The sequence below is a fragment of the Diaporthe amygdali genome, assembly GCF_026229845.1.
Source record: "Diaporthe amygdali strain CAA958 chromosome Unknown NODE_25_length_736740_cov_64_583793, whole genome shotgun sequence".
In the NCBI taxonomy this organism is placed as follows: Eukaryota; Fungi; Ascomycota; class Sordariomycetes; order Diaporthales; family Diaporthaceae; genus Diaporthe; species Diaporthe amygdali.
In genome coordinates this window covers 251,958-266,655 of record NW_026517045.1, presented here as the reverse complement: position 1 = coordinate 266,655, position 14,698 = coordinate 251,958, and the positions used below count along the sequence as shown (strand labels likewise).

Here is a 14,698-nt window from a genome sequence, read left to right as displayed (position 1 = left end):
CGAGCTTCCTGAAATACAGCACCACTTTGAATTTAAGAAATCATTCATCTGGAAGCAAAAATACGATCAAACAATCCGGAAGACACTACAATCATGTCCAGGTCCACATCAACTCCGCTTGTGGGACACCCAGGCGAGGGTCTCCCGCGCTCGCGAAAAGAGGAACTCAAGGCAAAGATAGATCTCTTGAGGCAAGACCCAAGCAAAGTCTACAAGACAGATGTCCTTGTTGTCGGGTCTGGCCCCATCGGGGCTGTCTTCGCCCGAAAGCTGGTTGTTGACGGTAACAAGAAAGTGCTGATGATCGATATGGGAGAACAGTCTGTACCCTATCTTAGTCGAGATCGTGTGGCCGTTGTGATGAACTTAACATTCTTTGAAGGGCGTCCAAGCGTATCGGAGATCACCGTAAGAACAGCGTGGCTGTGCAGAAAGATATAAGTCTCTTCACCAAGTAAGTTCACGCAGACATGACTGCTTTCTTGTGTAAAGGCTAATTCGAAATAGTATCATCCGTGTAAGATGGGATTCCAATCCCAAGCCAACATGCCACTAATGACGACTGCCGCAGGGTGAACTCAGCCCCTTGTCTGTGCCAGTGGCAGAAGCAACCACCCAACTGCCTCCAGAGTCTTCGTGGACCCCAGAGCTCAACAGCGACACAGTTCCACCCAAAAATCAGTTCATCCTCAACGGTCAGAATCCAGAGCAGAGGCCCGAGTATAATCTCGCAGCGAGTGCGGCCACGCGTACCGTTGGCGGTATGGCGGCTCACTGGACCTGCTGCACCCCACGACAGTATCCCGACGCCTTCGCGGGCGGGGAGGACATTGGCCACCGGGAGCGCTCGGATCTCTTCACGGATGCTGAATGGGGAGACCTATACGCGGAGGCCGAGACTCTCTTCGAAACCAACGTCACGACTTTCGACGACTCGGTCCGCCACCGCCTGGTGAAGAAGATTCTACAGGAGGCTTTTGCCGCCGAAGATGCAGACCGTGTCGTCCAGTCCATGCCGTTGGCCTGCAAGCCCGGGAAGAACAAGAAACACATCGACTGGTCCTGCACGGCTAGTATTCTCGGCGACGAGCTATCCAACCCGGACTATAAGGACAAGCCCGCCTACAGCGACCTGCTCACCGTATTGCCACAAACGCAGCTGGACGTGATGCTGATCGAGGATGACGGCACGGACAAAGGTGACGCCGTGACAGGCGCCGTCATCGTCGACCTCGAGACCAGCGAGGAGTACCTCGTCGACGCCGAGAGATACGTCATCTGTGGCGGCACTGTGCTGACCTCGGGCATAGTGGCCCAGTCCTTGTTCAAGAGTGAGCTCGAGAACGAGGACGAGTTCGGTCATATTGGAGCGTCATACCTGCCAACTCTTGTAAGATACTTTCCCCTGGAAACATCTTTGCTGCATGGACACGAGCGCGTTTCGCTGATTCTAAGCACCTCACAGGGGAGATACCTGACGGAGCAGACAATGACATTCTGTCAAATTGTCCTCAAAAAAGAGTATGTGCAGAACGTTAGCGACCATCCAGAGGAGCTTGATGAGGGAGAAGACCACACGATCAGTGATGCCGTGCATCAGCACCAGCAGGATCACCCGGATGACCCCCTGCCGTTCCCCTTTGACGATTTGGACCCCAATGTCTACACTCCCTTCTCCGAGAAGTACCCCTGGCACACACAGATCCACCGCGATGCCTTTGGCTACGGCGAGGTGCCCGCCGACGTCGACCAGCGTCTCATCGTCGACCTGCGCTTCTTCGGATACGTGGACCCCAATGAGTTCAACAAGATCACCTTCAGTGCAACGAGACGAGATGGTTTCGGGATGCCACAGGTAAGTTAATTGAGTTTTATGGAACAGTAACCAAGAAAGCTGTGCTAACCTAGGACAATTAATTCTCCCAGCCCACGTTCTGGTTCTCTCTCGGCAAGAAAGATATTGACCGATCTCACCGCATGATGAGAGAGTAAGTCATCTACGTCTATGTGCATGAACGGGGCGATGCGGTCACCTCTTTTAGACTAATATTAGTGCATATATTGGTGCTCACCACGGTCTAAATCATGTTACGGAGTGATCTTGCTAATCAGATACTCGCAGTATGGTCGATGTAGCCACCTCTCTGGGCGGATTCCTCCCAGGCGCAGAGCCGCGCCATCTCGCACCTGGCTTGGCCCTTCACGGTGAGTTTCAACTCGCTTCCTGCTGATTCTTCCTATGTCTTTTGCTCGCGACTTTCCTCCCAATACCAGCCAAATCTCAGGGACATAGGGCGGAGTTGCTTGACTATCCGTGCCATTTGAACAATATTACATGTGAATGACTTGCTGATACGGAGTTTACAGTCTGCGGCATCTACCGCGCAGGCAAGGAGGTTCTTGACCAGAATGCCAAGTTTGACCTCGCGAAGACCAAGGAGGACAGCGCCGTCAGCAAGGAGGGGCGGGTCTGGGGGGTCAGTAATCTGTACCTGGGCGGATGCGGTGTCATCCCGACTGGAAATGCGTCTAACCCGACGTTGACTGCCGCCTGTCATGCCATTGCCGGGGCTAACCAGATTATCAAGGAGCTGGGAAATTGATGGCGTTGACGCTTGGCCACGAAACTATTCTAACTTGCGATTGAAGAGTCTAGCTGCTAAATTGATATTGCTATGTCCACTCAAAGTCGTTTGATTACCATCTCAGGCCTTAGTTCCAGGATAGAGTAAGATTGATGAAGACCAGATCATAAACGTAGCAGGGAAGTACTTGCACGAACATAAGCATGCCAATTAGAATGGTCGCCATATCGGCAATACCGGCCGAACCACTCTGGCACTGGCCGAATTCGATGCCCAGCCCAAAAAGAAAAAGTTCGACATTGGGGAGAAATCGACTGCTATGATCCAGCTCAAGCTGTTTCACCTGGAGATTTTGTTCAACGCATACCTCGAGTTTACAGACCACCTGAAGGCTTTGCACAGCGCCGACGTCGAGAGGCTTGCCAAAGTGTCTGGACTACGCGCTTGACACGCTTTTTGAGGCTCCCAAATCTGACAAAAGAGAAGGGAGGGCCGGGGACCGCAGGTCCTCTACTCGAGGGCATGGTCAGACAGGCCATGAGACTCCATTTCAAGACTTCAGACTGCGGTCAAATTCCAGCGGCCAACGCTCAACACCCGGGATTGCCGCGCGCTCCTCTCCAGAGCCTGAAAGTCAGCATGCTAATGGGCACCAGGGGCTGTACCCACCCCAGCAACTCGCCCATGAGCCCATCCCTGCGCCTGCGCAACGAATGCAGTACAATTGGAATGCATATTCCGGCATTCAGTTGTTCATGGGGGATATGCGAGGTAGAATGCATCATTCGTCCCAACACGTCCAACCAGGAAGTCACCTTCAGGCGCCCCAGAGCTATATCAGCGCCGGGTGTCGAGATCATGGACACTATCAAGCATCGGCACCACGTATCCGAGATAACCAGCCACCGTAGGGTCATGTTGAACCATACCAGACTCCTCCGCCTTCTGCTGCACGTTGAGGGCCTGCTAGTGGCGGTACGAATTTGGGACACTTGAGGGGTGATCAGAGTCGACAAGCCCATCGAGGAGGACAAGTCCCGTGCGATAGATCTGGGCAGATGTGAGGTTGAAATAGAAGTTAAGGCGGTTGTGAAGAAAATATGTAATAATACTCGTGATCATTTCTCACTCAAGCGGCCGTTAGTGGCCAGGTCGGTGCTACTATGACCAATTTCTTTTCCGGCGCTTCAGAAGCCTTACTAAGATCCTGCTACTTAGAGTACTACGGTCAGATCTCAGGCCTGAAAATCATAGCCTATCCCCTCAATGTCATCTCACCCCAGGTGACTCGCAGATAGTTGATCGGACATCCAGGCCCGGCTCCTCTTTCTCGATCAAAGACACATATCCACATCATGATTTATCTGGCCGTGAAGGATTTGCATACAAATCCTTCATCACGGTAGTTTCTCTCCAAATTCATGCAATGGAACGCAATCATACATGGGATATACTCCGGAGCACGCGTTTATTGAAAGGGAATGCCTTTGAGCAGATACAAATTAAGCTCACGGAGTGCGGCTGAACTTGCTGGCCTACAGGGCATGTGCTCGGAGGACTTTTCGAGAAGATAATTTGATGGGAAAGACCAATTAGCCAATTTTGTAACTTCTTTTACTAATGCTTGACCAACCCAGACTGATGGGCATGTCGCTATAGAGCCGATAGTACAATGGGTGGGTGCAAAGACGAATAGCATAGAGCGAGTATAATTCTGGAAAGCTCCTCAGAAGCCCCGTGAACAAGTGGACTATCCCTTTGTTTCAGTGAACGATGATCGTCTGACATAAACACAAGACTCCGGGAAGTTGTCGCCATCCAGTTCCCCTATCACAACGTACTCATTCTGAACCATCTGCCGCAAACGTGACGATTCCGGGTCACACCTATTCGTATTCGAATTGTTAGTAAAAAATCCCCCTCATTCAAGCACAAAGTGAAATCACTTACAGTCCTCCTTCAATTTCTTCCAAACTCTTGCAAATTGGGCTTTCTCCACCTCCCGACGAGCATTGGATCAACTCCCCCTCGCTTCTCACCTTGTTCCATATCATGATAGCTGGCCGCGCAAGGTCTGCCACGATCTGCCGGACTGGGACCGCAGAATCGAAAGAGAGCACAACGCTCGAGTCGTCGACCTCCAAGAAACCTTGCGGGTCATCGAGGACTTCAATGCCGGCGCCCGCGAGAGCAGTCCGATCAACGTCCGAATATTCCGGATCCTGAACGTAACACCTGATCTCCACATCTGCATGGGCGATCATCTTTTTCAGGACATCTTTGATTGTGAGTACCAAGACGTGTTGTTTAATACTGCGTTCCAGGTCTTCACCACCCGAGATCGAGCCGAAAGAAAATGCGATGATCTTTGTGATCTTCTCTGGAGTTATATTGGCCATGATGGCTGAAGTAAGCATGTTGGATTGCCCACTCTTTCCCCAGAATTCCGCTTCGGATCTCAAGGCTTCTCGGGTGGTGTCCAATGGCGAATAGCTAGGCTCGTGTAGAAGCTGATGTGTGTCTGTATCAATCTCGCGAACAAGGTAATAAACACGCAGGGGGCACAAAGCCAGCGTGGGAGAGTAGTCTTCAGGGTCTCGATTGGCGGTGATCAACTGCTGATACGTCTTGTAACCGAAAACTAGCTCAACCCTTCCAGGTAATTGTGATTAGCAAATGATCATTTCCAATTGTAGCTCGTTCTTACAGAATATTTTCTGTTTCCATTCCCTCTGTCCAGATGGCACCAAGGTCATTCTCGATCTCCATTTTCCTCCCATCGAGTCCTTGCAGGGAGAATATCTCCCCCTTGCCTGGAGTGCCTTCATCTTGGAACTGTCTTGTTGCGCGCTCAAATTGGCTCGCCAGATCCGCTATGGCACTCTTCGTAAAGAATGGAACCCCGCGTGTATACAGCGTCCGGACTTGATCCACGGCCTGTTGTCTTTGCAGCTTTCTTATGGCGAGCACCTCGTCTGACAGAGTGTACTCATAATCAGTGCACTGGTTCATGTAGAGGGAGCGTGGGCAAAGGTTGGTGGAGTCGTTTGTCGAGTGGGATTCTGAAGTGGAATCCGTGTTGAAGCTCTCTTGTCTGATGAATGCTAACGGCCGGCGGAGGGGTTGAAAGACGAGAGATGTTCCTCCTTGTTTGTCCTGATGCACATGTTGGAAAATGTGTCTCGTTCCGCCTGCCACACCTTCAAGACCACCCAGATGACTGTTTTTATGAAAACACCGCTTTCTTGTTGCATGTTGCGCCTTCCTTCGTTGAATTCCAAAGCCCTTGAAGTATAAGCGGGCAGGAGCAAGCAACGTGAGCGCGAGACTGATCAGAAGCTCCGGCAATGTGAATCTGCTCTGCCATCGATGCAGTCACTCTAATGCTTAAACATCGAAGAATGATGGAAACTGCGATACGCACTCAAAAAAAGCTAACAGTCCACCCCATGGCTTTCATGAAACAATTTCCCACACATGTTTATATTGGTGGCAGTGACTGATCCTCATGGGAATCTGTCCATCGAATCGCTTCACAACGCGGACTAGCCTCGTCATAATTGCCCATTTCAATGACCACCGCGCGTGAATGTCGCCGAAGACCCGCTAGTTTAATTCTCAGAGCTGTAAGTTTACAATTCGTTACTTGTCAGATGATTGTTTCGTATTGCAAGGTTTGTGTAGAAGTTTTCATGGGTCCAATCGAACGACATTCACTAAATACATTGAACGTAGTTCAGTACTCGTTTGTGCGTTTCGAATACGTGGTGTGTCTTTCCACTGCAGCCTGTCTCCCACCCATTCCCTAGAGTATGGTTTGACATTACATCAAGTTCTTTCACGACGAACGGACAAGCGCGCTTGCCCAAGCAATGATTATCAAGGGCGTCTCTATTACCTGTTGCGGCGGAGGGTGGCCTCAATATCATCGACGCACTGGGTCCTACCCGAGGTGTAAACTAATCGCCAAAGCGCCGGAGGATTTCCAGGCTGCTCAATGGATTAGCATGTTTGGCAAAACACAGGTGTTTCATGGGCGAGTGGTGCAAATGCTCACGTTGAGATACGCAATTTGAAACTGATCAATGTACGCCGCCAGCCCGTTGGGTCCGCACAGATCATCATAGTTCTCCCAGTTGTACGTCGAGTCGCCTGCTTCGTTACACGGCTCCCCGCCGTAGATGTTCCCGGCGGCGACCTGCTTTGTATAGTTGACCCAAGCCTCTCTGTCGTTCGCTGGAAAAGTGCCGCCGTCGTAGCCGTTAGGTCCTCCATTAAAGATGCAGTCGTTGTGGATCGTCACGGCCCGGTCGCCGTTGAAGAGAGTCTTGTGGTCGCTAGGAGTGCGAACGGCGACCTTGAGGCCGAAAGCCATGAGAATTTTCACGACGGCATCTTTAACTCGCATGTCATCCCCGAACGGTCCGCCCTGGAGAAAGGTTAGATCCGGCACACATACGATGACAGCCAGATAGATATTCGCTTCACGTACATGCCACTCTCCCCACAGCCCAATGAACCCGGCTTGGACGACAGGGATGTTGATTGTGCCTGACATTTCAGAAAAGACCTTTCCCCAAGTCAAAACATCTGTAAGTAACTGGTAAACGTCATTTGGCGCCGTGGCTACTGATCCCGTAGCATCTCCATATCGGACTCGTGGAATTACTGAAATACCAGCAGCACCGTAGTTGCGGCAAAGAGTCTTGAAATCCTCAATTATTGTGGAATGGTCCTGGCCGGCGATGATTTGTATGTATAGGAAAAGAGAGTTAGATCTGTTCAAACTGTAATATTGGATAGCGCCAGAGTTGTCAGACCCCTCGACTATCTCTTTGTATGTGGTGAAACCCAGTGATGTCGATTGAACCGTCACTGCAACGGCAGCTGTGGCTGTTGCCAACGCTCTGAAGATGGTAGCAAGATGCATGATGGTAAAATTGAATTCAATATAGGCTGACTGTCTGATGAAGTCAAAAATTTTGTTAAACATCCTACTCAAGATGAGAACTCGACCTCGGCTTATTATATCGTATGCAAAGATGTGCCGTGCAGAAGCCAGGGAGGTGGGGGGGGGGGGAGCAACCATCACATTCCAGTACTGCGGACACAAGCCGCCCTGATTCATTTACCGCTTCCTGAACTGCCCATCTCAGCGGCACGACCGTGGATTGGACCCTGTGTAATGTCCTTTGTCTCGTGGCCTGGTCCTGCTTGGATGAGTCGGCTGGCACGTGGCTGGATAAGCAATTCAACCTGAATGTTCTTAGCAGAGGGAGGTGGGAGAGAAAGTTCGTTCGACATTCCGACCGCTATATATCTAGAATCCACGGACCCCGCTCTCCCTGATCCTGACTGGCCTTTTTACCATCAGATTGGCCGGTCCCAATTATGGCGGAGTCCGAAGTGATTGCAACATGTGTACATTTTTACTTTCCATGCATCACTCTTGAATATTGTCAGCGAACCTTTCAATGAGGTGAAATATGGAGATAGCTTTTTATGAGAGTCTCGATGACACCTAGCGGATCGATCAAGACAGTTGGAGCGGTTACCCACCCAAGAAATGACATCTCGATAGATGCTGGCTGCGTAAAGGCCAATTTATTCTCGTACCCTGACATGATAACAAGTGACCTGTACAGTGAGAACACTTACTGAGAGGTTCCCAATCAGGCACTGGCCTTTCATCAGTCGACCTGAGTTCTGTTCCCCGCACAATATTCCGACTCATTTTACTGTCTCGTGACACCAGTCCTACTGTAAGGTGCAGGGGTAAAACAATAAATTGCATGGTCTGCTTATTACAACGCTAATGCGGGTTGTTGTTCATCGGTAACGCCTCTTGGCACGTGACGGGGCTTGAAGAATTGGAGGGGTTTACCACCGGTTCTATCGCTTCCAGATTTCTTCCCATTTGTGTCTGTGTTGTGCCCTGGACTCTAGAATTTCCCCCCTGTGGCCGTTTGTTGGGTCTCCAAATCTTAAGTCTCATACGTCTGCTTTGAAGATCATATCGATCACATCATCGAGGGTTGAAAATAAGCAGGAATGAGTACCATGCGGTCTTTGGTAGCCTTCATGGCCTCTGTTACAGCCGTGCGTGCTCTGAGTTTGAACATCACAGCCGTTGGGGCGACCAACAATGTCTCAACCTTGGAGTGTTGGCAGATGGACACGCCATTTGCGTCATCAACAATACCAGGCATCACCGGCAGCGCCACAGCCGTGATAGGAACCGCAGCCAACATCTCGTACACCGTGCTACCCGCTGCGTTCGATGGCGGTTTGCACAATGCGCCTTTTAATCAGTAAGGCCTCATCCCGCCGAGAACCCCTCCCCCCTTGCATTGGCAAAAACAGCCTGACTGACGTACACAAGATGGGTGGTCTTCATCTCAGGCCTGGCGTATGTCACGTTACCCACAGACGACACTGCTGGTGCATATATCGTTGGTGGCGAGTTTGGGCTGGTTTTTGCTGCCGACACCGCTGAGGTGAGCGCCCAAGGCCATCGTACGCAGTATCCGGGGACTACCGAGACGGTTGCGCTTGCAATTCCAACGGCGGACGGCTTGATTCCGGGGCATACCGTTTTGCACGATGGGGCTTGTACTGCAAACGATATCGAGGGACTCCGAGGGCTGGCGTTTGGCTTGTCTTAGTAATCGATGACATTGAAACCACGGCCCGGGAGCTCTCTTGATAGATTCAACTTTCGCCTGACTGTAATCGACTCGGTTAACCAGGTCCATAATATCTCACGCAGGCCAAGGAACGTGCTTACCACCACCAAACCCCTCATGAATCTTTTCCGTGTTATCCGCAGAGTACTGCCACATCCGACAGCACCACAAAGCCACTAGCGCATCCATAGTCTTCCGAGGCAGCGACGCCGTGACTATCAGACGGTGCGTGCCCTCACCCTCGTCCTCGACAGCGACGGCCGTGCCCTCAGCATCTGTCCACTCGTAGCAGGCTTTCCTATGGTTGATCTCAAATACCGGTTTAGCGTCTTTAATGAAAGTCGGTAGGCCGTATTCGTGTTTGCTGTTCTTCCCCGACCGGTCAACGGGGAGGACTCTCCACTGTTTACGGCCCGGAAAGCGCGACTTCTTCAGACCCAGGGTCCCAGCCTCTCGGGTGGTGCTAGAAACCGACTCGATGAAGTAGTTGGGCGACTCTGAGGGCCAGGAATCGAGGCCTCCGGGAACTTTGTGGTTGTGCTTGAGATTGTAGACGTGCCTCTCGCGGGGCTTGACGGCGGGTTCTCCCCCCGATGTCGTCTTGACGGTGTATTGGACGCGCTGGAACTCTACGTTCTGGGTGGCATGCGTCAGAGAAGCGATTCCGCGGTTAAGCTGGTAGAGAGGTGCGGATTCCGCGGATTCGGCATGGATGGACTGTCCAGCGAGGATGAGGATCGTGGGTTGGCAGACATCGATGACTTCGTCATAGGAAGGTGGTTGGTCTACGCTGGGCACTGCAGTGGTTGGAGCGGCCATGATGAGAGTTATTGTGAGCAAGTGGTGTTTTCATGAATGTTTGCGCTGCAGGCTAGTAAGAATCAATGGCGAAGAATATCATGGGTGCGAATCATTTGAGGGACAACTTCATGTCATGTCATACGTGCATCCCGTAGTGACTCGGAGGCCAGGATGAGCTAAAATGCAGCTGATCAACGTCTCGCTTGGCACCATACCGCATTCGGATGGTGCTTCGTTGATCAACACAAGTGCAAGCTATCGTGAGAAACGATTTTGAGGCGTATGCTGACAACTTTCTAGCAAGACCCACTCAAATATTACATGGCTTGCAAAATGGTGAAAGCTGACAGTCATCGACATGTGGAGCTCCCTAAGTACCATCAATTCTTTTGCCATAAATGCTCCCCTCCTCTTCGATCGGGTGCAGATAAGACGGTTGAGTGCTTGTGTTTCTCTCGATAAGTATTTCTGAAGTAAAAGTTTCCACGGGATATCGGATCTACGCGGTTATCTGAAGATCTACTTCATTCCATAGACGAGATACTGGGAGCTATAAGCAACGCTTACACGGACTCTACGATTGTGAGAAGATGTTGATCTGCAAAGTTAAGGCTCTCCTCATCTAGTTATACAAACGGCTCTTCTTTCCCGTGGAGGTCCAAAATAACTTTATAGACACATAAGGGGCCTTTCTTTGTGCTTTATGCTCGATTGGAGATTCCAGAGGGAGTCGTCTAGGCATTGCAGCTTGTCTAGCAATGACTGGGTGTGTGACATCTTTCGGAAATATAGACTTCGGAGATAACAATGCAATTGGGACTGGTCTTCAGCGCACCCTGACTGAGAGTGTTGTTCTGTAACGTAATTGGCATACGCGTGATCCCCGGCTCGGCTGAATCGGTCGCCCGCAGGAGCCCAACTGTATACAAGTTGGTTTGCTTGGGAAGTGCCCACAATTCACAATGCACAGATGGTTCCAATGGCATGTCAATTCCTGTTTAGAAAGCCAAGTTTTTCCCGGAGCTAATCAACCGGCTCCGCTGCGTAAATGTGCTATCCGGTATGCGAGACCCTACGTGCTGTTGATGCTTTCGGGACGTGCCGACGCCCCCGGCTCCAAGGATGTTACGTTGAAACGGGTGACAATTTTGGGACCTCTCGGAGGTAACAGAGACGATCTTATACAAACGTACAGCTGAGCCTCGGAGTTCCTCAAAGTCGCCCGTTATGAGCCCACTATTTATTTAGCCATGCAAGTAAGTCTCCCAACAGGTGATGTTTTAGCGGATCAAGACCGCTCCCTCTGGACAAATGCATGATCGACTGTAGACTACATGGGATGAACACCGGCAAATATCCACTAGGGGCCGAAGATCTTCTAATGGCCACCTCTATATACTATATTTGTCGCCTCGCGCTCCACTCTTCCCTAATATACGGCCTTGATCCGCGGCCTTACCGCCAACTCGCTGTGTCGCTCTTTTAAATGCAGGTCTCTGACGTCCCAAAATGATCTCTCTAAGGAAGTTCGCTACCGCTTTTGTGGCTTACCTTACCGCCTCTGCACGGGCAAGGAGGCACCACCAGGTCATCGCCAGACAAGATTCAACTGTCACCAGCACCAGCATTGGCAATGTTTCCCTGCCCGATCCCGAATTTGTTTCCTGGGGTCCGGGTGTCATGGGAGGTCTCCACCGACCTGGAGACACCACCGATACCGCTAAGGCGAAGATTGCTCTGCTTGTGATGCACGCCGAGCAGGACTACACCACGTTCTACCCTTGCACTGAATTACCCGCTCGTGGGTACATCACTCTCTGCCTCAACAATTGGGCCAGCAAGTCCAGGCTGATGAATGATCTTGCTTTCGAGGACATGATGGAGAATGTTGCTACTGGTGTCGAGTACCTCAAGAACCTTACTGACATCGACAAGGTCGTAATATGGGGACACTCCGGCGGTGGTGCCATGATGGCTGCGTACCAGAATGTTGCTGAGAACGGCGCCTCGGCCTGTAACGGAACCGAAAAGATCTATCCTTGCTCTCCTGAGATGGACGGCCTTCCCGCTGCTGACGGCATCCTTCTGATCGACGCCAACTTCGGTCTGTCGACTATGACTCTGTTGTCTCTCAACCCCGCCATCACTAATGAGACTGCCGGAGCCGACGTAAACGAGACGCTAAATTTGTATAGCGAGACTAATGGCTGGACTGAAAATGGCGCTAATTACACGAGCGACTTCTACGACCTCTTCGTCCAGGGCGTTGCGGCCCGCTGGAACCGAATTCTCTCCTACGCCAAGGAGCGCAACACACTGATCGAGGCTGGGACTGGTGATTTCACTGACGACGAGGGTATGATTATTGTTGATTCTAACTACCTCGGCTTCAACAACAAGTTCTTCAACCAGGATATCCGTTACCTGTCCCACACCCGCTACGCCTGGCCTCTCCTCCACAAGAACGGCACCACCACCCAGGTTGTTCCATCTGTCCGAGTTCATTCAGTCGGCGTACCTAGCATGGCCAACAGCTTCTATGATGGTGCTTTGAAGACCACCGTGACTCGTTTCCTCGAAACCTTCGCCATCAGGATCAACGAGGAGACCTTTGGCTACAACGCCACGGACGTCCTCGGTGTTGAGTGGTCATCCTCGCAGACGGCCCCCATTGGCAGCGTACCCGGCATCAGCGTGCCCCTTCTGACGATGGGAAACACCGGCCACTACGAGTACCTCAACGCCGAGAAGATTTACCTAGCCGCCACCACCAGCGACAAGAGCATTGCTTTCACCGAGGGCGCCCAGCACACCATCGACACCTGCACTGAATGCGAGAGCTATCCTGGCGAGTATGGCAATACTGTCAAGACAGCTTTCGACTACATGGATACTTGGCTGAGCGCACCTGGCCGTGTCATTGACGTCTAGGTGTTCAGTAAGACTCTCTTGGAGATATCATCGATTACGAACTACCACTGAGGGGCTCGAAAGGTCGCGACGAATTCTTTCATGTGTATCTGTTTCAAGTTCCGGGCAAATAGAATGTATATATTATATCGATCTATCCAATCAGATGAGATCATCGCGTAATCATTCTATGAAGTCCATGTTGGGAGAATCTAGTGTGAATCTTGTGAACGGCACTAGCACGTATATAAGTTTGGTGTCAAAGGAGGCATCGCGTTGCATGGCATTGTAAGTCTCGTCATGTTAGAGGTTTAAGCTAGCGAGTAGATCATAGGTTGTTCTCCAAGAGGCTGCAATAGCAAGGGTGTGCTTGGAAGCAGTGAAAAGTATCAGTACAGATCAAGTGGTTGGAAAGTTGTCTATGAAAGCTTTTCATTTACCAAAATCATCGAATATCAGGATACTCTCGACATATCCTCATATCATACATTGATCCCTTCCTCCCGCTCGATCTCATCCTGGTTTGGACACCACTTATCTTGAAGAGCTTCGTCAAGTGAAACCTCATAAACATCCTTGCCCCACCACTCGCCCCAGCTGGTGAGGAAGATCTGCTGAGGGTCAGCAGGGAAGTCGTCCCGTGTGAATGCCCTCGAAATGCTCTGGGCCCCTAGAGATTGTCCACGTTAGCCAATGCAACACCACCACACCACCTCCGCGGACAGCTCGGAGAAGTAACCTGCCTTCCGGTACGGTCTTTGCATCGGGCATGTCCATAGTGAGTTTCAATGACCCATGGCGGGCAATGCCAGTCTGAGGAATCAGTCCTGGAGACACAGCGACGACACGGCATTCGGGCAGTTGACGGCGCCACCAGTGGGCTCCTAGAAGCTGCACGAACTTGCTCTCGGAGTAGATAGACTGATCTCCTGTCCCAGAGTCGGCCAAGAGGTCCTTATCGAGAACGGCTATCTCATTCGATTAGCGTCACGCTCCATAGATGCGGGTATGTAGATATCACTATACAAGGATCAGAGACGCGTCGGATTGCTCCTGACGAGACAACGACCACGCGAGACTTGGACTCCACTAGCTTCTCACGGAAAAGATGCGTCAAGTAATGCTGAGCTGAGACACGTGTCAGCACAACTATCTGACTTGAAAGGCCTGAGCCTTGGTCCAGATATGGGTGTCTCACAAAGATGGTTCACGACGTATGGCTCGCACCACTTCGAGCCATGCGGCCCGGGACCGCTGGCGCCCTTCGCCATGCCAGCATTCAGTAGCAGATAGTCCAATCTATCCCGTCCAAGCTTCTCAAGCGTCTGCTGTGCAAATGACCTCACTGCCTTGAGATTTGACAGCTCGAGTGGCAGCACCGTGAGGCTGTGAGTGGTGCTGTCAAACTTAAGGTCATCGTAGGCCTTTTTCGTCCTCTCCGTGTCTCGTGCCCCCAGAATGAACCTATATGGCTCAGGCTTGGCCAGAAGTTGCTTCACAAGCTCGAAACCCTACTTGTTTATGATTGTCAGTAAATACTCCCTTGGGCGCGTTTCAAGTCCGTTAGGTGCGGCAGAGTGCCATGACAGTAGAAATCACCGATTTAAGAGGAGCCGGGGTAACGCACCAAGCCCGAGGAAGCGCCCGTAGCAACGACGGTCTTAGCTGCAAGAGTCGTCATATTCCTGGTTCTTGATGTGTGCATACAATTGCCTA

General features: G+C 51.2%; 6 protein-coding genes across 6 annotated transcripts; 3 read left to right on the top strand and 3 right to left on the bottom strand.

The window, feature by feature from the left end:
• Positions 1 to 93: 93 nt before the first annotated feature.
• Positions 94 to 3,581, top strand: J7T55_007932 (Pyranose 2-oxidase; the record flags this gene model as incomplete). Its single annotated transcript, XM_053131076.1, has 8 exons — positions 94 to 408; positions 572 to 1,390; positions 1,466 to 1,855; positions 1,927 to 1,988; positions 2,123 to 2,205; positions 2,368 to 2,477; positions 2,800 to 3,012; positions 3,072 to 3,581. 8 exons carry the CDS (start codon positions 94 to 96, stop codon positions 3,579 to 3,581), a joined length of 2,502 nt encoding a protein of 833 aa, XP_052990768.1.
• A 754-nt stretch (positions 3,582 to 4,335) lies between these two features.
• J7T55_007931 (uncharacterized protein) lies at positions 4,336 to 7,515 on the bottom strand (the record flags this gene model as incomplete). Its single annotated transcript, XM_053131075.1, has 6 exons — positions 4,336 to 4,471; positions 4,536 to 5,237; positions 5,293 to 5,805; positions 6,484 to 6,575; positions 6,643 to 7,014; positions 7,078 to 7,515. The coding sequence occupies 6 exons, from the start codon at positions 7,513 to 7,515 to the stop codon at positions 4,336 to 4,338; spliced, it is 2,253 nt and encodes a 750-aa protein (XP_052990767.1).
• Positions 7,516 to 8,645: 1,130 nt separating this feature from the next.
• On the top strand, positions 8,646 to 9,250 carry J7T55_007930 (uncharacterized protein; the record flags this gene model as incomplete). Its single annotated transcript, XM_053131074.1, has 2 exons — positions 8,646 to 8,896; positions 8,968 to 9,250. The coding sequence occupies 2 exons, from the start codon at positions 8,646 to 8,648 to the stop codon at positions 9,248 to 9,250; spliced, it is 534 nt and encodes a 177-aa protein (XP_052990766.1).
• A 96-nt stretch (positions 9,251 to 9,346) lies between these two features.
• J7T55_007929 (uncharacterized protein) lies at positions 9,347 to 10,090 on the bottom strand (the record flags this gene model as incomplete). Its single annotated transcript, XM_053131072.1, has 1 exon — positions 9,347 to 10,090. One exon carries the CDS (start codon positions 10,088 to 10,090, stop codon positions 9,347 to 9,349), a length of 744 nt encoding a protein of 247 aa, XP_052990765.1.
• Positions 10,091 to 11,581: 1,491 nt separating this feature from the next.
• J7T55_007928 (uncharacterized protein) lies at positions 11,582 to 13,003 on the top strand (the record flags this gene model as incomplete). Its single annotated transcript, XM_053131071.1, has 1 exon — positions 11,582 to 13,003. The coding sequence occupies one exon, from the start codon at positions 11,582 to 11,584 to the stop codon at positions 13,001 to 13,003; it is 1,422 nt and encodes a 473-aa protein (XP_052990764.1).
• A 461-nt stretch (positions 13,004 to 13,464) lies between these two features.
• J7T55_007927 (short-chain dehydrogenase reductase) lies at positions 13,465 to 14,663 on the bottom strand (the record flags this gene model as incomplete). The annotated part of the gene is made up of 5 exons (XM_053131070.1): positions 13,465 to 13,652; positions 13,849 to 13,950; positions 14,009 to 14,110; positions 14,181 to 14,493; positions 14,610 to 14,663. 5 exons carry the CDS (start codon positions 14,661 to 14,663, stop codon positions 13,465 to 13,467), a joined length of 759 nt encoding a protein of 252 aa, XP_052990763.1.
• Between the last annotated feature and the right edge of the window lie 35 nt (positions 14,664 to 14,698).